The following is a 23507-nucleotide window of genomic DNA, read 5'->3' as shown; positions in this document are numbered from 1 at the left end:
GCGGCAGCACACCTAGGTTTCCTTCCTCAATATGGTTTCCCTTCTGTAGTGATACCTTGCTGGGACAAAAACAGATGGTGGGACAGATTCAAAGCTTCGTAACGTTTTCTTTCTCAATCCATCTTTTATCTCCACAGGCTGTTACTTCAACTATAGCAGGTCCTTCCACTCCTCCTCCCTCTCTCTTTTGTTTCTCTCTTCATTTTTCTTTTTTATTTCCTGACCTTTTCTTCCCACCATCACCTGTGTGAGGTTTGCTAAATGACTGGCTTTGAGAAGTGTGAAGGCCTTTCTTTGGAAAAAGAAGAAACGTAGCAGCTTAAAGGTTGAAGATTGACAGCATTAACTTTGCAATTTAGAAACAAGGGCCAAGGGGCATGAGAGTTTGTTTGTATCGTGACTTTATTAAATGCAAAGCTGGGGCTCTTGGGTCATAGTCAGGTAGGAAACAGCACCGCGACTGGTTGACGCAGACTTCATAAAGTAGTTGAGCGGGAAGGCTAAATTTCTACTAAGCAATCTCTTACAGCTTGACCTCTGTGGCCAACAATCAATAGCAATCTTTTTAGCCATTTAGAAGGCAGCACCTGCTCTATCACATGAGATGTTTGACGCTCAAAACAAAACTTCTTTAAAACCGCACTCAAAGCCATTTAAACCATTAGTGCACTTTTGTTTCTTTCAAAGTTTTACTACAGGTATATGATGTGTAAACTTTCAAATTTGTCCATTATCTGTAATCTCCAGTCAGGGCTAATGGCCGAGAGGCTGGAAGCATTTTATGTCTCTGTGGTTTGATCATTAGAAAGATTTCCACCTTGTGAAACTTGAGGGTTGCCATTCCATTACTGGTGTCTTTATTTATTTATTTTTCTTTGTCCTACAGTAGGTTAGCTTTTACTTCTTTTAACATTTTCTGTGAAGAGCTAAATTTCCATGAAATGACTTGATGAGTGCAGTTTTCTCTCCTGTGTTGATGTTTGCTGGGAAGTTGACACCATACTTTTTTTTTAATGCTTTTAGTTTTTAGTTTATTTCATAGCCATGGACCATATTTTGAGACATTGATATTTTTGATCCATTGTCTTAGAACAGAAAGAAATAAATTTTTGATCAAATAAATGCAGGTAGTGTGATATTTGTCAACTTTCAGAAATGCACTAACATATAAATGACCTTAAATCCACAACACGGTAACAGACTGAAAACCACCACTTAAATAATAATAATAATACAAATTCTGTATTGCTAACTTGGGGCACAATTGTTTATCCATGTATATGTTTCAGACGTGCATCTTTGACTATTGCATAGATTTGTGCCATCAGCACAGTGTTTTCATTATGACTTTTTAATGTAGCTATAGTTAACAGCTGTTCAACTTTGAAAAACATGTCTCAAGACCCCTCCGCTCTATTGCCATCTAGCTGTTTTCAGTGCCAGAATGTGTCCTGTGTGAGTGCTCCCTCACTCTCCTAAAGGAAATTATCATGGCTAGACATTGTGTTGGACTGAAATTAGAATTGTTGTAATGGAATTTAAATGGAAGTTCGGTGAGAGCTTGTTCTTCTAATCCAACACAAGAGCATATACATAAGCGGCTGCTTACACTGCAGAAAATTTTCTTAATCAGTATTTTTGCATTATCCTTTATATAGTGTATCTTGAATATATCTAGAATTAATTTCCTGTGCAGTTTACCTTCTCAAGTTAACTTTTCTTTCTTTTTTCACGTGACTGATTCACTTCCATGACATTTCTTCCAGGAAACCTCCACTAATCTTACTCTAATTAACTTACATTAATTAAATAGTCCGGGAGGCAACTTCCTCAAGTCTCTGCATTATTGGCAGCTTGCCAAAGCTGTTTACCTGTATCGCTGAAGGAGTATATGAACATGTGAACTCATGAAACAGATAGGCTAGTAATGTGGTCATAGCAATTAATAATGCGACAAATTGCATTCCTGCCCCATTTCCTCCTAATTCCTTCCACACCTCCTTTTATATTATGCTGGTATCATTACGGTCATTCTTTTTCTTGTTTGGTCAACAAGGAGAACAGCCTGCCAAGATCTGATCTCAGACACCTCATGTGCCACAGGAGACAATGTGGCCTGGATAGCATATGCCAGCATAACTTTGTATAATGACTCTCGTTGTATTCTGAATTACAGTCTAGACTAACAAATTGTACACAAAACAATAGATTTTTTTTGTTACATATCCATCATTAATGACCTTCCACAAGTTCCTGCAATTCAATACTGTGCATCTTTTTAATCACTCCTCAGCTCCAGACTGCATTAATATCCGCTATTTCCAGTAAACAGGGTGATGAATAGAAAAACAATAAGCAGCAGGTTTCACAGACTGATGTGTCTTTGATTTCTGGCTGTGTTTACTTTTGTATGTGCCACAGCGGCATACTGCAGTACCCCGGACCCTCCGGTGAACGGCTCGGTGCATAGCCAGACGGGCACGAAACTTGGCAGTACCTTGCGCTTCAGCTGTGACCGGGGTTTCAACCTGATTGGCCAGACCATCGCCACTTGCACCCGCACCCTGCAGGGCATCAACCAATGGAACGCTCCAGTGCCGCTTTGCCAAGGTGAGTCTGAAAATCTTGCCTGAAATACCTTGGAGAAAGTCTAGAGGCGATTATCTGTCTCTCCTTGCTGAACTCTCTCTGCGATAGACTGGCGCCGGCGTGGCTAATTCTGTATTCAATCAATGTTTAGGGCTTGGCTGCATCTGTCAAATTGCTCATCACAATAAATGGGTTAGCCAGGAGCCATAGCTGCAAGACTATTGCTAATGTGCTGTCCGAGGGGAGAGTCTCCTCAGAAAGAGGCAGTTATCATCCACTAAAGCAGAGGCCTCCACGGGGTCTACCGTTTTGCAGTCTCAGAAGTGTTGCGTTTTATCACCACTTCCTGGCTAACAAAGGCCTCACCTGTGAGAGGTGAATTTCTATTTGACAGGAATGGTGTGAGATGCCTTAGGCCAAGAGCCTTTGAGCTCTATTGAACACACTGAACGTATTCGTAATTCGTGTTTCGTATTCAAAGTGGGACATGGTTGACTCATGATTGATTGAGTAGCATGGATATTACATCCATGTGTCAGTCATTTGAAAGAAGAGTCATTATAATGACTTTTGAGACTGTAGAGGATAGTATAGTGGTTACTGATCTGGGCTGGACATCAGAAGTTTGTAGGTTCAAACAAATGAGGGTAAAATCATGAACTCCAAAAATCATGAAATGATCACTATTGTGGCCTTGAGAAAGACACTTAACCACGGGTTGATCCAGAGGGAATGTCCCTGTAAGTGTACTGTAAATCACATTGGATAGAAGTGATAGCTAAATGACAAATTAAGATGAGAGGAGGAGAGGAGGCAGATCTATGGTAGGGTTGTGACGGTGAGGAAATTTTCCCACCGGTTAATCGACGTGTGACAACACCGATAATACTGGTATCACCGTGGGGCTAGTGGCATTCCCTCTTTTCCTCGCTTTCCTTCGCTTTTAAATAGCTTAAAAGCACAGTGCACATTTTACTTTCATTTTTCTTTAGAATTAGCGGCAATTTGGCGTCAATTGCTTGAATGCAACAACAAAATACGTCAAACTCTCTTTAGCCTATATATAAAATAACAAATAACTTACATAGTTTAAATAGGTAGCCTATACAAAACTGGAAATAAGTAAACATGTATAATATATAACCAAATAAATAAGAAATGTAGAAAGTTTATTAGCAAAACGAATAAGAAAGCTTGGAGGCACGGCATACACCTTGATGTCAAATAAAATAAATAAATTACACAAAGTTTAAATAAAGAAAATATCAGCAAACACTGTGGAACCAATTAAATAAGAAACGAAATGTTTAAAAAAACTTCCAAAATCACCTTAGATAAACGGCAAAAGTCAACAGGCTTTTCAAAATCCAAAATACTGCCAAACAGGCGCTTTTGCATTTCGTTTCGAAACTAAATCATCCGCCATCGTCTTGTCTGTCTCACCCCACTCTTCTTGTCAGTCAGCTCGACTCACTCTCCTCACTGGAGAAATGAAATCTGATCTGTGATGCGACTGTCGTTCGGCACGCTGCATTGAGCAGCCGTGTTCAGTTTTTAATTGTAGTGTCTGTTCTTTTACTGAACTAAATTATTTTTATTACTATAAAAAATCAAAACGACGGTGGGGGTCGGTGCTGCAGTGGGCAAGTGACGTAACCGGTGTTGCGGCTTAACAACAGTATCACCGTCAGTACAGTCTATCGCGGCAAGCCTAATCTACGGTCGTTTAAACTTTTAAATCAGCAGTGTCATCCGGGTGTTGGTATTTTGATTTGACACATACACTGGTGCCAAAACATATTTAGACTATTTAGCAGCCTACAAAAGTGTTATTGCATTGGATGAAACAATTTAATAAAAAGCCAGAGATTGTTGTGTTTATATTGTTTACTGTAGCTGGTATGTTCATGACTCTCTTAGGCTTATGATACATGGGGCAACTTTTTGAGCAATGTTGCTTGGGCACTTTCCTATTGAGGATTGGTAACAAATGTCTATCTGGATACTTTAGATCGGTCGTGGGCCCTGTGTCTCACCTGGTTGCCCATTGACGGCAACATTGCTCAAAAAGTTGCCCAGTGTATCATCAGCCTTACTCTCTGCTGGCTCTACAGGATGCTGGTGTTCTCTCTGTGTCCTTTAGTCCATGTCCAGATGTAATCTACATCTTGGCTTGTGCCCGTTTCTTTCTAGCTGCTCTTGTTTACCTTCCCAGAACCACTGCAAGCTTGTGTTTGCACAGTCACATTGCTGCTTTTGGTGTGTTCACTTAGAGTGTTTACACTGAGTATTCTTTGAAGTACGATGGCGAAAAGATATAGCCAGTTTCCTTGGGGTTTTGTGAGAAAATACTTGAGTCTGTTTTTTGAAGTCAGAATCTTTTTCTCCTTCACAGTTGTTTCCTGTGGGATGCCCCTTGCGCCAGTGAATGGCACTGTCATCGGGCAGGAATTCACTCTCGGCTCTAGAGTCACATTCTCTTGTAATCCTGGTTTCCGATTGGCCAACGCTCAGCCAGTGTCAACAGTTTGTCAAGAGTCTGGGAGATGGAGCCCGATGGAGACCCGCCCTCGCTGCGTCCGTGAGTTCATGAGCACCGATCAGTTTGTTCTTATTTACATAAAAGACTGATAAAAGAAGGAAAAGATCAAATGTGTATTATTCTCTTAACTATTTAAAATTCTTGAAAAGTCTTAGGCCACATTTAATCTTGAATTCAAAAATTTGTTTGAACATGGAAATTAATGGAATGATTTTGTTAAAATGAATTAGAAGAAAGAAATATAAAAAAAAACATGTTGCACTACTTTTAGGTCTTAATCAAAAAAATTATTTTAACTTTGATCCTTTAGCTGTGACCTGCCCTGACATCGGCCACTCCGCAGTGGATCATGGGAGGTGGAGGCTTATTTACGGCATGCAGAATAAATATGAGGCCATGATGATGCTGACTTGTGACCCTGGATATTTCTACAAGGGTCAAAGGGTCATCCGCTGCCAAGCTAACGGCACCTGGGATTACCCTGAGCCTAGACCATCCTGTGAAAGTGAGTGCAATATAGACCATAGTGACATCAAGACATATGCTTAGAGACCACAGCATTTTCAAATTATGATTATTTTTTTATTTTTTTTGGAAACTCATGGCCCTACAGAGGATAAGTGGTTTGAAGAATGGATGGATGGATTTATTTTTTTAATTATGATGATTTTTCAAACTTTAATTGAAAACCCCTGATCTAGTATGTCATGAAAAAATTGTCTAGTTTGTCTAGTCTAGTTTGAAAAAAATTTCAAGACTTGAAATTCCAACGTATCTTGTATTCAGAATTCTGTAAAAGTAAAAATTACAAATGCATTCTTCATCTGAATTTGCCTAGTCATTTCCTGTGGTGACCTTGGAACCCCTCCAAATGGGAATAAAATAGGAACATTAACTGTGTACGGAGCGACTGCCATTTTTTCCTGTAACACGGGTTATACTCTGGTGGGCTCCAGAGTGAGAGAGTGCATGTCCAATGGCCTGTGGAGTGGAGCTGAGGTCCAGTGTCTTGGTGAGTGGCTTTACTTCTCTTATGGGACTTCTTCATCAATAATTAGAGAAAATATACCCTTATGTGCTCCAAATTAGCATTTACAATGTTTTTCTTCAACAGCTGGACACTGTGGCACACCAGAGCATATTGTGAATGGCCAGGTCATTGGAGAGAATTACAACTACAGGGGCAGTGTCGTTTACCAGTGTAATCCTGGATTCCGACTCATCGGTGTGTCCGTTCGCATCTGTGAGCAGGACCATCGCTGGTCCGGAAAGACTCCCGTCTGTGTCCGTACGTGTTGGTTAATCAATCTGATTCAATGTCTTTTGACAGTTTTATGCCTCTGAGAAATAAAATAATCATGTAAATGGATATTAATATGTCACTTTGATGTTCTGTAGCCATCACCTGTGGGCATCCAGGCACCCCAGCTAATGGTGTGACTCAGGGAACGCAGTTTAACCTTAACGACATTGTGCGTTTCACCTGCAACCCTGGTTATGTTCTCCAAGGTGCAATCAAGTCTCACTGTCAGTCCAACAGCCAGTGGAGCAACGCTCTGCCCAAGTGTAAAAGTAAGTCCTGTGGGTTAAAGATGACTGGCACAGATCTAGACAATAACAGTCTATGCAAATATTTGTGTAATTCAAGATGTTCAATTAAGAGTTGCCATATATAAGCCAAAATGTGACATATAGAGCACTACTGTTTTAAATGTATTCTTCTGATGGCAAAGCTAAATTTCATAATCATTCAGATATCATTCTAATATGCTGACTTGGTGCTCAAGAAACATTTCTTATCGTCAATATTGAAAAGAGTTGTGTGCTTAATATTTTTGGAAACAGTGAAACAATTACACAAGTTATGAATCACTCTGTTATTTTAAATTTGACTCTTTGAAGTTGTAACATCCATCCCCTCAATCCGTACCTCTCTTTTGATTATAAATGTGTGTTTATTCTGACTGAGGAAGTTGAAGTGGTCTGATCATATCAGGCACGGTCTCCTCTCCATCATGGTCCATAATTAGCACTGAGCGTGGGAAGACACCCGTTTAATGGCACAAAAGGAGCCGGTAAAAAAATGCTATGAGCTCGGAGCTGCATCAATCAGGCCTCTGCACAGCCCCGCTAATCAGCACCAATTTGTGTCTGAGTGAGCCACTTCTATCTCCAAAATGGCCTCCTAAACCACACAGATAAGTTGGTTAGACTTATATCTGCAGATAATTGAACCACTCCCCTCAAAAATTGCCACTGGCCAGCGGGAGCATCGATTTTAAAATGGAATTACGGCCAAGCACAAATAAACAGATTGTTTTCCTTAGTTCTTTTATTTTTCTTCTTTTCTTTCTTTCTATTGATTTCATTTCTGTATTTATTTCTAACTTAACCATTTACATTTTAGTTAAAAATCGAGCTGGTATATTTAAGTTATAAATGATTGCATCATAGAAAATGGCTTAGGCTGGCTCTACTAAGAGCTATTAAAGGCATTAGCATGCATTACTACTCTGGAAAGTCTTAATTCCGTTGAGAAGCTGTCCCTAATGGAGAGATTTTAAGGGAACATTGCTGGCCTGGAACAGCAGAAGGGACACTCTGGAGTCAAATAAGGAAGCCTGTTCTCTTCATTTGGCTTCACTGTTTTTGGCTTCATAGAATGTCGCCAGAAGTGTTTTCAGCTAAATTTGTTAGAATCAGTTGGAGTACTCAAAGAACAAAACATAGGTTAACATGACGGCCCATCTTATTGCCTTGGCCTGCTCAGTTGCACTTGCGTTTTAATGAATATTTTGTTTTCTTTAAAGTCCCCATGAAATCAAAATTAAAGTTTTTTTGGGTGTTAGTATGAATATGTTAGTCTTAAGGTTATCTATAAGGCCGTGTGCTCCAAAACAGTGACAAAATTTGCATTTAGAAGATATAAGCATTCAAAGCTTGCAGTTCGTCACTTCCGCCAAAACGACTCAACGATTTTTTTTGACGTCACATCATACTTCAGCTTTTCATCAGACTTTCTGTCCAATCAAATACTCTCTAGAATCGCCCCTGCCCTGCACTATAAAATAGATCGGTCACTTGTCCACAGAATTAGTATTTTCTGTACAGTGAATGGCACGTAGTGCACTATATAGGGGCAGGGAACGATTCAAACAGTGTAAATATGCTTTCCATTGAGGAAAAAAAGAAGTCTGGTTTCGCGCTGTGTCACGCTAACCACCGCACACACACTCTGCTCCGGTCCAGAGACACGATAGCACGGAGCAGATCACATGCGCGAGTCGGCGCAGACCACAAAATGTATCAGAGCTATTTGAATTCTACACAGAATGCTATATTTTATAGCAATATGGATGAGATTGTAGCTGGCATACCCTGTCGAATGCGGCTTTGCGGAGCTCAACGGCTCTAGCCCAAGCTGTGATATAAACGGATGTTATTGACTATTGGGCTGCTTGATATGTCCCGCCCTGTCTTCCTGTTTCAGTTAAAATGACGTCAACACACAGAGTAATGCTGCGTGTTTCTAAGCATTTCAGGGGACCTTTAAGTGCATGAACGAATACAAATTACTGCTGATTTTTGTTTTAGGTTATCCATCATGCCCTTTTGTCCCTCTGTGCTCTCGTTCTCTGTTTTGTTTTGTTGTTGTTTGTTTTTTGGCTCATAACTAACACACCACCGATATGTCTCCATCTCTCCTCTCTCTAAGCCCAGTTCATGTCCTCAGCCAGACCGTGCACCAGCCATTAATGAAGCAACTGTTTGTGTTTATGTGGTTTCAAATATTTACAGAAGTTTTTCTAGAAGCCTTTAATCTTCTTCGTAAACCATCTTTTTCTGTGGCATTTTGTGTGTTGAAAATTGGTTGGATATCAGGACCAATGAACTGTGCCCACTGGCAGCATCATTTATTTCACACAATTCACTAAAGAAATTGCACAAATCAATTAATGGCACAAACAAGGCCAAAAATGTATGCTTAATGTGGTTTGCATGCCACAGTTTCCCATCGTTTAGATTGGCTTGTTGTGGAGGATGCAGCAGACTTTACTAGGATTGAACAGGAACAGGAAATATGGATATAACACATTTCTCCATCATGTGATCATGTGATGTGATCATCATATGATGAATTACTGTCACCAAGATAGAAATGTACACAAAAGTCTCTTTTAAATTAAATTGATTATGCCAAATAAAGAGTCTCTTGTGCGCACCAAGGCTGCATTTATTTGATAAAAAATAACGGTAATATTATGAAATATTATATATTTTTAAATGTAATTTATTCCTGTGATATCAAAGCTGAATTTTTAGCAGCCATTGCTTCAGTCTTCTGTCACATTATCCTTCAGAAATCATTCTAATATGCTGAATTGGTGCTCAAAAAATTTATTTCTTATCAATGTTGAAAATAGTTGTGTGCTTAATATTTTTGTGGAATCAGTGATACATTTTTTTTCAGAATTATTTGATGAATAGAAAAGAAAAGCCTAAATGTCTTTACTGTCACTTTTGATCCAATTAACACATCCTTGCAGAATTAAAGTATTAATCACTTTCAAAAAAATTAAAAATAAATTTATTTTTAATAAACTTTTGAATTGCAGTGTGCTTCTCAACAGTATTCTTCATAACCTTCTTTCTCTCTGTCTGTCTTTCTCTGCGTCTCAGTTGTGAACTGCACTGATCCGGGACATGTTGAAAATGGTGTCAGACAGGTCCTGCCCAGCGGGCCTCATCGTTACAGTTTCCAGACCGCAGTTTCTTACAGCTGTAACCCTGGATACTACCTGATGGGCACCAGCACTCTGAGCTGTCAAGGCGACGGCACATGGGACCGCTCCCTACCCAAGTGCCTCTGTAAGTCATCTTAACCTGATAAACCATTACTCAAGTAATTGTGTAACCTACTTTACTCTGAATTGTGTATATTGATATTGTGCACTGTAGGTAAGATTTGCCCTTTTTTCTGTCTGCCGCAGTGGTTCTGTGTGATCGTCCCAGCATGCCTCCATATGCACAGATCTCGGGGGACAGACGCACAGTGGGCTCTGTTATCCGCTTCAGCTGCATCGGCCAGCGCAGCATTGTGGGCAATATCACCCGCATGTGCCAGCTGGATGGCCAGTGGAGCGGCTCCCTGCCACATTGCTCCGGTACTTGAAATTTTTTCCCTATTCAGCATGCTCATCTGTCTGTTTTTATCGTGATTTTTATTTAGTACTTTATTGGTTTAAAAAAAAATTTTTTTAGAAATATATTTAATTGTAATATTGTTATATTTACACAAATTAGACTACCTACTTTCATTTCGAAACGTCTTTTGTGATTGAGTCCTTATTTTGTCCTGAGCAGTGAAGCTGCCAAAAACCTTCAGGTACTATAGGTCCTTTGGTTTCCCAGCAGGCTCTGCACATTTGTGTTCTTCCTCACAGTGACTATATGCTGAGATCCAGCTTTGCAACTCAGGACAAAGCAAGGTCTTATACACAGCTATCATAAAGTTTACTGATGTTCAATCAGGCAGCATTATTAAGGACTTTTGAACAAGATAATTTGTGTAAATTGAGTTAAATATGTTGTCTTGTGGAATATATGCAAATACGTACATGCCATGTCTTCAGTACTAAATCAAAGTACTAATAAAACAGTTTTTATTATCTTATTTTTATTATTTTCTTATATTTAATTAACCCTCCTATGTTTTTGTAGATATGAAATAGACTCTCAGATTCTCTCACAAGGGAATGTAAACTTATGAGAAAAGATGGGAATATTTTTGCAAACTTTATAAATAATAAATATACATTTAATATATAAATACATGTAAATAAAATTTTTTATTTATTTATATTATTCCCTATTGAGTCACCTGACCATTACACAAACAGGGACTTTAATAACATCACACTCTAAAAACATAGACATTTATATGGATTTGATCCTCCCTTTGCAACAATAACAGCTTCTATTCTTATAGCTGGCGCTCTACAATATTTTAGTAGGGTATCTATGAGGTCATGCACTGATGTTGGACAAGTCCTGGCTCGCAGTCTCCATTTCAGTTAATCCCAAAGGTGTTCGATGGGGTTAGGGTCCAGGCTCTGTGTAGGCCAGTCAAATTCTTCTACACCAAACTCATCCAACCATGTCTTATGAACCTTGCCTTGTGCACTGGGGCACAGTCAATTTAATTCAATTCACTGAGCTCTTCAGAGCATCCTATTTTTTCACAAATGCAGACTGCATGGCTAGGTGCTTGATTTCTATACATCTGTGGCAAGGGGTCTGGTTGAAACACCTGTATCCTGAATTCAATAATTAAGAGGTGTGTCCCAATACTTTTTTCCATATAATGTGTATGTGTAGTGGGGCATGTGCTCCATTTTTCACATTTGAGATAACACCATCTCTAAGGTTTTGTGCGAGATGATGGATCAATGACCTCAGGATTACAGCTCAGATCAGTGGGTGGTAATACAATATTGCCATCTAGGCAGTGTCCAGCAGGGCAAATTGTGTGTCCCCTCGTAAACTGGTTTAATCTTCTCATATTGGGCTTGGCGACACAGACTCTCACATGCCTGCCTGGTAATGAGCTGCCATGCTCCACTATAAACACATCAGTCCATTGCAGCCCTCAGATATGCCAGAAGAGCTTCATCCCTGGCTGTAAAACCACTGACAGGTTAATGTCACAATTCATAACTTTCATATTTCTCAAAAGATTCCTTTCAAATAATTTTTTTTCTGTCAAAAAGTGCATTAGGCTTTTTTTTTTTTTTTTGCAAGACATCTAGTGGTTAATAACTGGCCTGTCAGTGTGAGTTTCTGAAGACGATATTCTGTATTTAAATAGTAGTATTTCTTTCATATTTACTGTGCCCTTCACCAAAAGACTCACTGTTCATTTTGAATTTGTGATTGTTTGTTGAGCATTACCAGAGGATATATAGGGAATATAAAGATCATTTGTAAATGCATCAGTGGATCAAAATAAGAGGATTTGCTGAAGAACATCATGGAGCGCTCACGTCGGCAAATTTTCTGTCCCTGGTGCTTTATTATCCAAAGTAAATTATCACCTAAACCAAGCCGCTGTGATGCCTCTTTTTTCATCTCCTTTGCCAGGTCTACCGCGGAGAGTTGTTCAATAAATATGAATGAAATTACTCATCAACTTGTGTAAATCTCAGTTAACCTCTTTAACTAAAAACATAATGTAATAGAGAGCAAGTTTGAAAGTCTTGCGGGGCATCTAGATAGTAGTTTTCCAGTCATTCGCTGTCAAAGGATCTAAATTGGACTGGTTTGAGGGTATTTTCATTGTACATAGACACAACACCAAGGGTTTGAAACCCATGGTACTTGCAGTGTATACTCCATTGATTTTAACGGGAGTGATTTAGTTTTATTGAGTTTCTCCACACCTTGTGTGTCCATTGGTTAAACAAGCTGTGTCTAAAACAGCTCCCTTATCCCTGTATTGTACATTTAGCACTTTTTTTTTTTACTTTAAATAAATTTTATTTTTAGGTTATTTTTGTATTTTATTATTTTTTTTATTATTATTAAATCATGCAATTTTAAAAGCCAAACCAAAATTAAGAAAGTGAAAATTTATATTATGGGCCTGATTTAAGATATACCTATTGTTAACACTGCTATATGAAACTACATGTAAAAAATAAGTGTCCAAGTGTTCATATGTATGCGTGTTTTTTTCAGGTGATTCTGCTGGAATGTGTGGAGACCCTGGCGTTCCAGTGCACGGGATCCGTCTGGGAGAGAAGTTCTCCGTAGGGAGCATTGTACGATTCAGCTGTGAGCCTGGCTACATTCTGAAGGGCTCCTCTGAACGAACCTGCCTGGCTAACGGGAGCTGGGTGGGCATCCAGCCTGAGTGCCATGGTAAGAAAAATGAAACCTGGGTGGTCTGCAGAAAAATGCGGCTGAACGCAGATGATTAATCTCTTCTGTCTCTAGAAGATTCTGCTACTCCCAAAATTGTAGACTATGCAAATTTCTCAGCAAGTTATTTCATAGGTGTTTGATTCTGCACACAAATTCCCTTGTGTATAAACTTGTGCAAAACAAAAGAGGGAGATGGAGACAGACAGACAGTGGTTGGCGAGAAGTTATTTTCATCTTGATTTGTTCCCGTCTGTAGCTTTAAAGCGGCTCAGTACACCTGGGGTGTACACATGTTACACTTCCACTCGTACCGTGTTTCCTTTCTCTCAACATGCTGAACACTATCCAGTCAAGATGCCCAAACGACTGTGCCAGCCCTGCTGGTCCCCTGGACACTGGGCTGCTGTGTTTGCACTCTCTCCTTCTCTCTTAAACAGCATTATTATTCTGCTTGTGTTGGTTTGTGTAAAGTGCCTGCAGAGTCAGGCTGACAACCCAAAGAAAGGTATGTCAGAGAAGCAGGAAACCCAGGTTAATTACCCATGTGGAGACGCCTGTCATTTTTTTTACCCTGCTTTTTTAACACCAGCCATTTGTTTTATCTCACATCTTGTTAAGTCACCCCTAAACATTTAAGAAATTTTTAGTTTTGCATCTCCTACAAAGCACACTGTCATCTCAGTCCCCTTCCTACCTCCCAAATGCTTGGGGGTTGTGCGTTTGAAATGTGTGTGCTTGTGTGTCTGCCTAAGTTTGTGTTTCTCTTATTGATTTGACCCTTGGGCTATTGTTATCCATGCCAGTTCAGCAAACTGTGGTGGCTTAAAAGGTGGATTCACAGAAAATGCTGACGTTTAAAGAGAACAAATCAATAACTGCCTAAAACCCCTCTCATAAATTTACATCCTCAATACAACATAAAAGCTCATTGTCTGAAAGTGAAAGGGGAAATCAGGATGACTTTTTTCATTTATGTCCTCATCAAAAATGTTTGATGTCCTAACATTTACTTATACAAGGAAATTGACTGTTCTTTGCAGAATTGGAGTGCTTTATATTAATGTGATATAGTATATAGTGGTAGTCAACTGGTGAAATGTGATGCAAAAAAAAAAGAAAGCAGGGAAAAACACCCTACATTCAAATACTAATCAAATACTATTTTTGCTATCCAAACTGTGCAAATATCACACAAAGCCAAAATAAATAGGCTCATTCACTTTTAAAATTGAGCATTTTTTCTCCAATTGACATCAAAGGTTCTCTATCCGGTGAAACATTATTTTGGCACAAATGCATCCTCTTCTTGCTAGAAAATACACCAAACATTATGCCGACCACAATGCGTGGTGAATTATTGCCGCCAAAAACATCATAGCATTCAAATTTAGGTTTGTCTAATAACCATATTTGGTACTGTGTTGGGTCACCACTTGATTTCCAAAATCTGAGCCAAAGGACACTGGGGTATGTAATAGTAACAGATGATAACAGGTTTGCTGTTTGTTGTTTTAAGCTCAGTATTCACCACTCAAGTGCTCTGTTTTCATATTGGCAAGTCTCCAGTGCTCAAACCTCTAGCCCATATTGGTGGAGTCCCTGGTTGTGAGTGTGTGCCCACCTGCTCTATATTGGCACACACACATGAATACGCGCCATCTGCCCTGTCCTGGGGCAAAGGATTGTCTAATGTATGAAATCTCCTGCAGTAAATGTGTTTATTAATTAAATGCTAAATTAACATATAACTGTCCAGGTCAGAGGAGGGGCATGTCCTATGATTCATGTAGTTGCCTAGTAGTGTTTAAGCTTCCCTTGCACCTAGAATTCATGTTCTATGCTGAGCATGTATTATTGTCACCTTGCATCCCATCTGATGTTCTCTTGTGGTCTTTTGCAGTGGTCTCTTGTGGCAACCCTGGAACTCCTCGCAACTCCATGATCCAGTTCCACGATGGACTTGTGTTTTCCCGCTCTGTCACCTACTCCTGCAGAGAAGGCTACTACTCCACTGGCCTGCTCACTCGTCATTGTACAGTCAATGGCACTTGGACCGGGGACATGCTGGAATGCACAGGTGCCCCATCAACACATCAACAGGAGTTTAGATAGATCAGACTTCCATTTTTTTAAGCTAGCATCACGAAAGGTACGGTCAGACTTGCCATTGTTCTGCGAATTTTCATGAAATCAAGTAATTTTAGTAGGAATCCATGTGATTGGGAATTTAGCACAAAGGCGAAAGATTTCCTTGTGCAAATTTAACAAGCTAAAGTTGGTCACAAGGATTTAATGCCTTGACCAACAGACCAACAGTTTCAAAGTGACTGTGTGTGGACAGTGCTTCATATATCACTACCCTATTGACAGTAGACAATGGATCTTTTTGCTGACATTTTTTTTAATGTGACCACACCTTAACTCTTTACAGATTTGGGTAAGACGTGAAGTCCATCAATAGTATATACTAGTTAAACTAAGTTGACAAAAGTAGCAAATATACACATTTTAAATGTATAGTCCTTTTCCGGGGGAATGCAAATCAGAAATATTGATGACTCATCTTACATGCAATATTTGTAAATTTGTATTCAATACAATATTTTCTAGAATGACAACATCCTTTCCCCCAATGATACTGTACCTACCACTGAATAGCATTAGCATGTAGCAATTCACTATTCATCCTATCCCTCTTTCCCAATGGCTGATCAAAAAGTTCAAAAATAATCAAAAGAGCTTTTTTAAAGCCAGTTAGCACTGTGCTAAGCTGTTAGCTAGGTACTCAAAGGCTAACTGAAATGTTATCATTAGCTTTGCAGTTGTTCACCTGTCAACAAAGACTAGCTCCTAGCAAGCCAATTGCCGAGGATAAAGTAAGCATTTATTCTGCAGGATTATGAAGAGAGAGGATCATTCACCTCATTTGCACACATTTGTCTTGGCAAGTATTTTAGTATTAAAACTTGTTTAGCAAATGTAGGAGCTTCAAATTATTAATGATTTTTATTTGCTTAAAAGTAAACGGTTGTCGGTACCCATTTGCATCTCTCTGAGTGACACCATGGTCATACACCATCTCAGCAAATCACAGTTCTGAGTTGGAAAGTTTCCATGTTCCAAGACTAACTAGAAGTGGCTTTCTTTTGCAATTTCCTAAATAGCAAGTTGGAAATTCCCACTTTCCGAGTTGAATGGAATGCTGGATAAGTCGACCACTCTCATGGTGTCTTTTCATAGGGTCTCTAAGTGGTTTTAGAAAGAGACGTTTGATTCTCTTACGGTAAACTGCTCTGAATAGTACAGCTCTCAGTGGCTGAGCTCTTGAGGAATCCAGAGGCTGGATTTGAATTGGTTTTGTTCGCATGAAGCTTTTCAATGCATTGTGAGACAGGAATTAATAATGAGGCACAGTGTTCTCCATTATGCCGGCCCTGGACACAAGCTGATCAGGGACGTCTACATAGCAGCCCTGTGTTGGAGAGATAGAGAGTAGCCCTGTCCCCCTCTTGGCAACCACCCGAGTGACTTGCCATGCTCATAAAAACACAATGCTCACTGTTCAGGCTCAGAGCAAATGGTGGTCACGTGCAAACATTACAGCTCCAGACACATTGGTGTCTTTGGCACAGAGCGGGTGCCGGTGGCTTCCGACTACAGGAAGTGACTAGAGGAAAGAGCCTCCCAAAGCTGATGCCTAAAACAGTTCATTAATTTAAAGGCACCACCAAGAGGGATAAAACGTCTTGTTGCTTCCAGTTTATGACCCTTTTAATATGAAAATGTTTCTGCCTAAATTGATCTGTTTCAATGAAATGGCTAATTATAAAATAGTTCCAAATCATCAGAATTTTGGCACACTTGTCCTCACTTGTCATTCAGCCATGTACTTCCTCTTATCGCACCACAAATTACTTTCACTTTACTCTCTCTGCCCACTTCCAGTCATTAACTGTGGAGATCCTGGAGTGCCAGCTAATGGTATCAGACTGGGCATTGACTTCACGTACGGCCACACTGTGAGCTTCCAGTGTTCACCAGGCTTCACTATAGATGCTGATCGTGCCTCCACACTCATCTGCACCAAGGATCGCACATGGAACATCACCAAGCCAGTTTGCAAAGGTTTGAGCCCACCTCTTGTGAATGGAAGCTTCCTGTATACTTCCAAATGATTGGTATCTTGCGTGATTTTATTTAATTCATTTATTTTTTATTTTTTTATTCATTTTTCAACATGACATATTGTCTATGTTTTCTTGCAGCCATTGTGTGTGGCACACCTCCCAGCATCCCGAATGGTCAGGTTGTGGGGTCTGACTTCCAATGGGGGTCCAGCATTAGTTATAGCTGTAATCAGGGTTACCAGCTTTCCCTTCCCACTATCCTCACCTGCCAGGGCACAGGAAACTGGAGTGGCGAACGGCCTCAGTGTTTTCGTAAGTGTGAATTTTTCTGAAGCCTTAAAATAGAATTTGAGTTTTACCAGAAATGTTCATAAGCATTTAAATCGACGTATATAAAATTTTTAACTGGATATCTCTAAATTTCGGCTGTAAGTTTTGTGTGATGATTTTAAAACCTTATAGTATAATATTCTCCTCAATTAATATCTTTTTCTCTGCAGCTGTATTTTGTGGAGATCCAGGGATACCAGCCCAGGGCAAGCGAGAAGACCGAGGGTTCACATACCTGTCCTCTGTTTCATTCTCATGTTACCCGCCTTTGATCCTGGTCGGCTCTGCTCGCCGATACTGCCAATATGATGGAACCTGGAGTGGAACCCAGCCGTCTTGCATAGGTCAGCTGATGTATTCATGCTGTCCTCACATTTAAGAAAGAAAGAAAACTGTTCTGACAAATTATTATATTGCAAAACGGTAGTTTTGAATAGCAATTGGGCTGGTTTTATTTCGCAACCTGGCAACCCTGCACATTTCCATTCAAAAGTGTATTTATATATATATATATATATATATATATTTTTTTTTTTTTTTTTATATAATTATTATTATTAATTTGATCATAAATACAGTAAAAAACTTAAAAGTTTTTTCAATTTAAGATCCCAGTCACACCAGCTGTGTAGATCCTGGCACTCCTCTCTTTGGCCACCAGAACAACTCTCAAGGCTATCAGGTGCTAATCACATCAAACCAAGACTGTTATCAATTCATCTGGAACACATTTTTTGTCTTGTCATTTATTGACTATTTGTGTGTTTATGTCAACAGATTGGTAGTTCAGTATACTACAGCTGCAGAAAGGGTCACCTCCTTCTGGGTTCCATCTCTCGGACCTGTTTGCCCAACCTCATCTGGAGTGGCATGCAGCCTGAGTGCATCGGTTAGCCGCAATCTTGCAAACATATTAGCCTGATTTATCTGTTACTGTACTTTTTTTGTTTTCAAATGCATTTTTAAAAATGATTTATTAAAAATAATTGTAAAATAATTTCTAGTGATTAATAATGTAGAGCAGTGGTTCTCAAACCTGTCCTGGAGTACCCCCAGCCTTGCACATTTTGTATGTCTCCCTCATCTATCACACCTGATTCAACTCGTCAGCTCATTACTGGAGCCTGCAAGACCTGAAGTGGGTGTGTCAGATATAGGGAGACATACAAAACGTGCAGTGCTGGGGGTACTTCATGGAGAGGTTTGAGAACCACTGATGTAGAGCAACCTTTTCTGATTTCATTGAATTTGTATGGTTATATGGTTTTTGTTTGTTTGTTTGTTTTTCCACAATACCCCCTCCACAATATAATATATTTTCTCTTATTTCTCTCCTCAGCTCATCACTGTAATCAGCCGGAGCTCCCCGCACAGGCAGATGTAGGTGCTATAGAGCTTCCATCTCTGGGTTATACTCTCATCTACACCTGTCAGTCTGGTTTCTACCTTGCTGGAGGGTCTGAACACCGCACCTGCAGGGCTGATGGCAGCTGGACAGGGAAACCTCCATTGTGTGCACGTATGTACAAAATACTTATGTGTGTTGAATAAATATGTGTGTGAGCCCACAAACCAAAATGTACTGAACTTAAATGTGCTTTTACATGCAATTAGTTTTTTCTTTTAAAAAATGTAAAAGAAATTGATTGATTGGCTTTGAGCATGTTCATACCACATGTGTGTTTTGGTGTAGCCCATCTACTTGATTTACAGACTTAATGATTTACCGTATTCCACCACTTTGTGATTTTCTTCTCTACAAATGTTGATAAATGGCCACGTCCACCTGTTTCATCTCCACAACTGGCGTGATCGCTGTGCCCAATTCATCATGTTATTGTTGAAATGTTATATTAGTAGAGCTCTGATTAGCCCAGTGGAATGCTTTGTTTTGGTTTTGGAAAGCCCAGACTGCTATAAAATATCATCAGATAAACAGTTCCCATACAGCATTTACCATGCCGACTGTGAGCATATAGGGCAGCAATATAAGATTAGCAATCTCCTTTTTACTTTGCTGAAGGAGGATGGCATTCGTCTCAAGTTCAACCCTAAATGCTTCACAGTCTAAGAGTTGTTGAAATATGTTGCTGTAATCTTTTATAATAAAGCTATGAAAGCAGGGTTCTGGCCTTTTGAAGTGGAAAGATATTAACAGCACCTGTGGGAGACCAGAGAGGGGCAACATAGTCGTATGACATCTAATAAAGCTGTTTTTCCCCACTGTGTGTGTCCAATCATCTTATAATGTCCTGGAAAGTAGACTTCACAGGGTATTCAGATATAATAAGTGAGATTCCAAATCATACAAATTCTACAGTATATGTTCAGTCCAAATGGCACAGGGAACAAGTGTACATCAATTTATCACTTCATAGGAAGGAAAACAAAGTTCAAGGCAGATGCTGCAAATAATGCACAAGATGTCTTAACGGTACAGTTCCTTTATTATGCCCGTGGGTTACATAACAGAAGACGCATGTTATAAACAAACCAAACCACATTTATTTACTTATAAAGCATTGCAACAGTCATTTATTATTAATTGTAATATAATGCATATTATTTTTAGTAATGTAAGCATGTTTATTAGTACTGCTTGTGAAAGGTCCTGTCAGGTGTTTTATGTCTTTTCATCTGACACCATATATATACAGGTGCATCTCAATAAATTAGAATGTCGTGGAAAAGTCCATTTATTTCAGTAATTCAACTCAAATTGTGAAACTCGTGTATTAAATAAATTCAATGCACACAGACTGAAGTAGTTTAAGTCTTTGGTTCTTTTAATTGTGATGATTTGGGCTCACATTTAACAAGAACCCACCAATTCACTATCTCAACAAATTAGAATACTTCATAAGACCAATAAAAAAACATTTTTAGTGAATTGTTGGCCTTCTGGTCTTGTCCTTCAGCTGATAACAGACCAAGCGGAAAAACTGCAGGAACAGTGCAAGAGCCGCCCAACACAAAGCAACCCGGTAAGTTTCACTGTCTACCATAAATTAAAGTAATCTTTTAATGCAAGGCAAGTTAATTAAATATTCCCCTAAAATATTTTAGTCACTTGAATGTATAATACAGTAGCTCTTGTGTTTGTTTCTTTCATTGTGTTCTTCTTTTCTGTGCCTCTATCTCAGTGCCAAGTGGGGTCTTTGCTAAGAACTCTCTTTGGAGGGGTTCATACGAATATCTAGGGAAGAAGCAGCCAGCAATGCTTAGCATAACTGCTTTTGAACCATTCAGCAATCGGGTCAATGGCACTCTCTTGGACCACAGCGGAGTACAGCTTAATCTGGCTGGTGAGTGTTGTTTTTTATTATTTTAACCTCACAACACATTTGACGAAACACTCATTTGTGACGCTTCAGCAGCAAGGTAATGGCAATTTTCTAACTTGTACTGTCTCTAGCACTGTGTTTTGTGTTGTCTTAAAGGAAAAGTTGAGCCGAAAATGAAAAATCTGTATTTGTTACTTATTCCAATCCATATTTTTATTCCATGGAAGATAAAGGGAGATATTTTGCAGAATGCCTAAAGCCTGGAATGCACTACATGACTTGTATTATCTATTTTCAAACACTAAACATCATACACTTGTTGACTGTAAAAATTTACAGAGGAAAAACTGGACATCATACACTAAATGACTGAGGATCGCACATTACCAAACTCTCCAGGCATTGCAAATAAAACAAACACATGCCTTGTTGCTATGAAGCACGTAACAAATGAAAACGTTTTTTTTTCTTAAATTGGCTCAAAATATCAGTCATGTTTGATATCCTACAAATGGATGGCATCATAGTATGAAGCTACAAATATCTGAGTCTGTAACTGCCATACACTCCACAATTTTCTATAAAATCTGTCAGCTCAAATCTACTGACTGGCTCGGACTTTCACCAACTAGCATATGTGTATTTTAAAAACTTTTTTTTTTGGTACACATTTAAAATGTAATGAAAATGTTAATGTAAAGTAAATCTTACTAGTCAAATTATTGTTACATTGAGTCATTACATTGAAAATCCATATGAAACGAACACAAATTTAAAAAAATACAAGAACTTGGCAATTATGTTTTATTGCGAACACTCGTGACACCCATTAACACTCCTCTCCATTCTGCAGGTATCTATAAGAAAGAAGAAGCCCAATTGTTGCTGCAGGTGTATCAGATTCAAGGTCCTGTGGAGATCTTTGTTAACAAGTTCAAAATTGACAACTGGGCATTGGATGGACATGTATGTATATTTCTTTTTCCGTTTCCTCTGAACTTCCCCGTAGTTGTCACAGGAAGCCCTTATGCGCAGTACATCCGTAGAATCATTATCCTGACATTTTGAAATGAAGACTTTCAGCAGTGTGAAACGTGGAAGCAATAATCATTGTGATGATTCTACAGATTTTCCACATTGTAATGGATTAGATTCAAATAGATTGTTTGCTTTGAAGATATTAGGGAACCACAGATCAAATATTTGAACCATGTAGATGCGATTTAACTTTACCCAGTCATCCAGTTGGCTTATATTTAAGTGGACTGGTTGCTGGGAAAAAGAAGCATCTTACATTTGATTTCAACAGCCGTACTTTTATGTTGATGCAAGTCCTTTCTGCTTCATGGTATGGCTCCATGCAGATGTAGTCTTCAGAAAGTTGTGCTCTAGCTTTGATAGATGGAAGTTTTTGAACCTTTACTGCAACCTGAGTGTGCTCAAAGTGTACTTCAACACTCACAGGCTGATGTAAGGGCACTTGTTTAGGGCCGGACCTTGGGCTGCTTATAACTACTGAAACCCTCAACCACACACACACCTTGTCACTCCTGGGGATAGCAGAGAACCGACAAAGTTTTTCTTTTAATTAAAATGTCAGTTAAATCATTGCTGGGTAATCAGGGCCAGACGTCTCTAACCCCCTCCAGTGCACTCGGGACAAGCACCTGGGAGAATGTAATTAAAATTGTGGGCCATGAGTGTGTGGCTCGTGTGTGTGTGTGTGTGTGTGTGTGTGTGTGTGTGTGTGTGTGTGTGTGTGTGTGTGTTCGTGGAAGAGAGAGAGAAATAGAGAACGCACAAGTGGTAGAGCAGCGGGGAGAAAGCTAGTTTTATATGGATTTGTGTGTGGATTTGTACACTTTTTATGCCTCAGTGAGAAATGATGGGAAAGTAAATGTCAAACATAAGTAGACTTTCATATCACTGACACATTTTACCTTTCAGTGGCTCATTTGTGACATTTTGAAAATTCTTTATGCTTACTGTTTTGTACTTTTCTCCACAGGTGTCATACATGCCTTCTTCTGATTCATTTGTTTACCAAGGCTTTGTTCGAGGAAAAGGCTTTGGCCAGTTTGGACTTCAGAGACTGGGTATGTGTGCTTGTCTTACAGGACAGTTAAACCTTATAATTTGTTAAAGGGATAAAATTAAAGTTCTGTCATCACTTACTCACCTCATATCATTCCACACCCAAGGCGTACAGCGCTTGTCGGAAGCGATACGCCTTTTTCAATAGTTCTGTATTTTGAACGCTCTATAGAAAATATTAACGTCTATTATTTATCATACTTACAGGTTGTGATTCAGTGGAGCAGCTGGTCTAAATAAACAGGATACTGATCCATCTTTCAACAGCAAGCGTTTTGTGAATCCCGCGTTAAACTCCCAGAGATTAGAGAAGCAGTCGTCAGTAGAATGATGTGTTTGTGGGCGGGGTCAAGTTGTTCGCGGCCGGCCAACATAGAATATAGGCGTGCATCATGCAAATGTGTTACCCCGTGACGTGTAGCCGTCATGGAAGTGGGATTCCAATTACTAATGACTCGTTTCAGCTGTTCAGAGTCGATTCTTTATTTTGGGAGACAATAACTTTATTAATCGCGCACTTTCAGCTTTACAGCTTTGCAGATCGTTTACATTCACATACAGCTACATTACACGCTGCATGAAAGGCAATAGTGGAAATGGCATAATAGGGGCACTTTA

General features: G+C 39.3%; 2 protein-coding genes across 2 annotated transcripts in view; both read left to right on the top strand.

The window, feature by feature from the left end:
- Positions 1 to 22938, top strand: part of csmd2 (CUB and Sushi multiple domains 2) — a 294566-nt gene extending 271628 nt beyond the window's left edge. Inside the window, exons 49-68 of the mRNA XM_016238904.1 lie at positions 2422 to 2610; positions 4985 to 5170; positions 5442 to 5636; positions 5970 to 6143; positions 6246 to 6419; positions 6530 to 6703; positions 9812 to 10000; positions 10123 to 10296; positions 12869 to 13051; positions 14955 to 15131; positions 17000 to 17179; positions 17320 to 17493; positions 17682 to 17855; positions 18120 to 18193; positions 18289 to 18400; positions 18851 to 19030; positions 20430 to 20495; positions 20655 to 20816; positions 21649 to 21761; positions 22804 to 22938. Of these exons, the coding sequence (XP_016094390.1) occupies positions 2422 to 2610; positions 4985 to 5170; positions 5442 to 5636; positions 5970 to 6143; positions 6246 to 6419; positions 6530 to 6703; positions 9812 to 10000; positions 10123 to 10296; positions 12869 to 13051; positions 14955 to 15131; positions 17000 to 17179; positions 17320 to 17493; positions 17682 to 17855; positions 18120 to 18193; positions 18289 to 18400; positions 18851 to 19030; positions 20430 to 20495; positions 20655 to 20816; positions 21649 to 21761; positions 22804 to 22938 (3185 nt within the window). The remainder of the gene's footprint in view (positions 1 to 2421; positions 2611 to 4984; positions 5171 to 5441; positions 5637 to 5969; positions 6144 to 6245; positions 6420 to 6529; positions 6704 to 9811; positions 10001 to 10122; positions 10297 to 12868; positions 13052 to 14954; positions 15132 to 16999; positions 17180 to 17319; positions 17494 to 17681; positions 17856 to 18119; positions 18194 to 18288; positions 18401 to 18850; positions 19031 to 20429; positions 20496 to 20654; positions 20817 to 21648; positions 21762 to 22803) is intronic.
- Positions 22939 to 23315: 377 nt separating this feature from the next.
- Positions 23316 to 23507, top strand: part of LOC107555942 (CUB and sushi domain-containing protein 2-like) — a 4599-nt gene continuing 4407 nt past the window's right edge. The window contains exon 1 of the mRNA XM_016238903.1: positions 23316 to 23321. Coding sequence (XP_016094389.1) covers positions 23316 to 23321 — 6 coding nt within the window. The remainder of the gene's footprint in view (positions 23322 to 23507) is intronic.

Source organism: Sinocyclocheilus grahami, unplaced genomic scaffold (genome assembly GCF_001515645.1).
Source record: "Sinocyclocheilus grahami isolate Dianchi unplaced genomic scaffold, SAMN03320097.WGS_v1.1 scaffold550.1, whole genome shotgun sequence".
Lineage (NCBI taxonomy): Eukaryota > Metazoa > Chordata > Actinopteri > Cypriniformes > Cyprinidae > Sinocyclocheilus > Sinocyclocheilus grahami.
The sequence above is the reverse complement of the archived record's forward strand: the minus strand, read 5'-3'. Positions and strand labels throughout refer to the sequence as shown.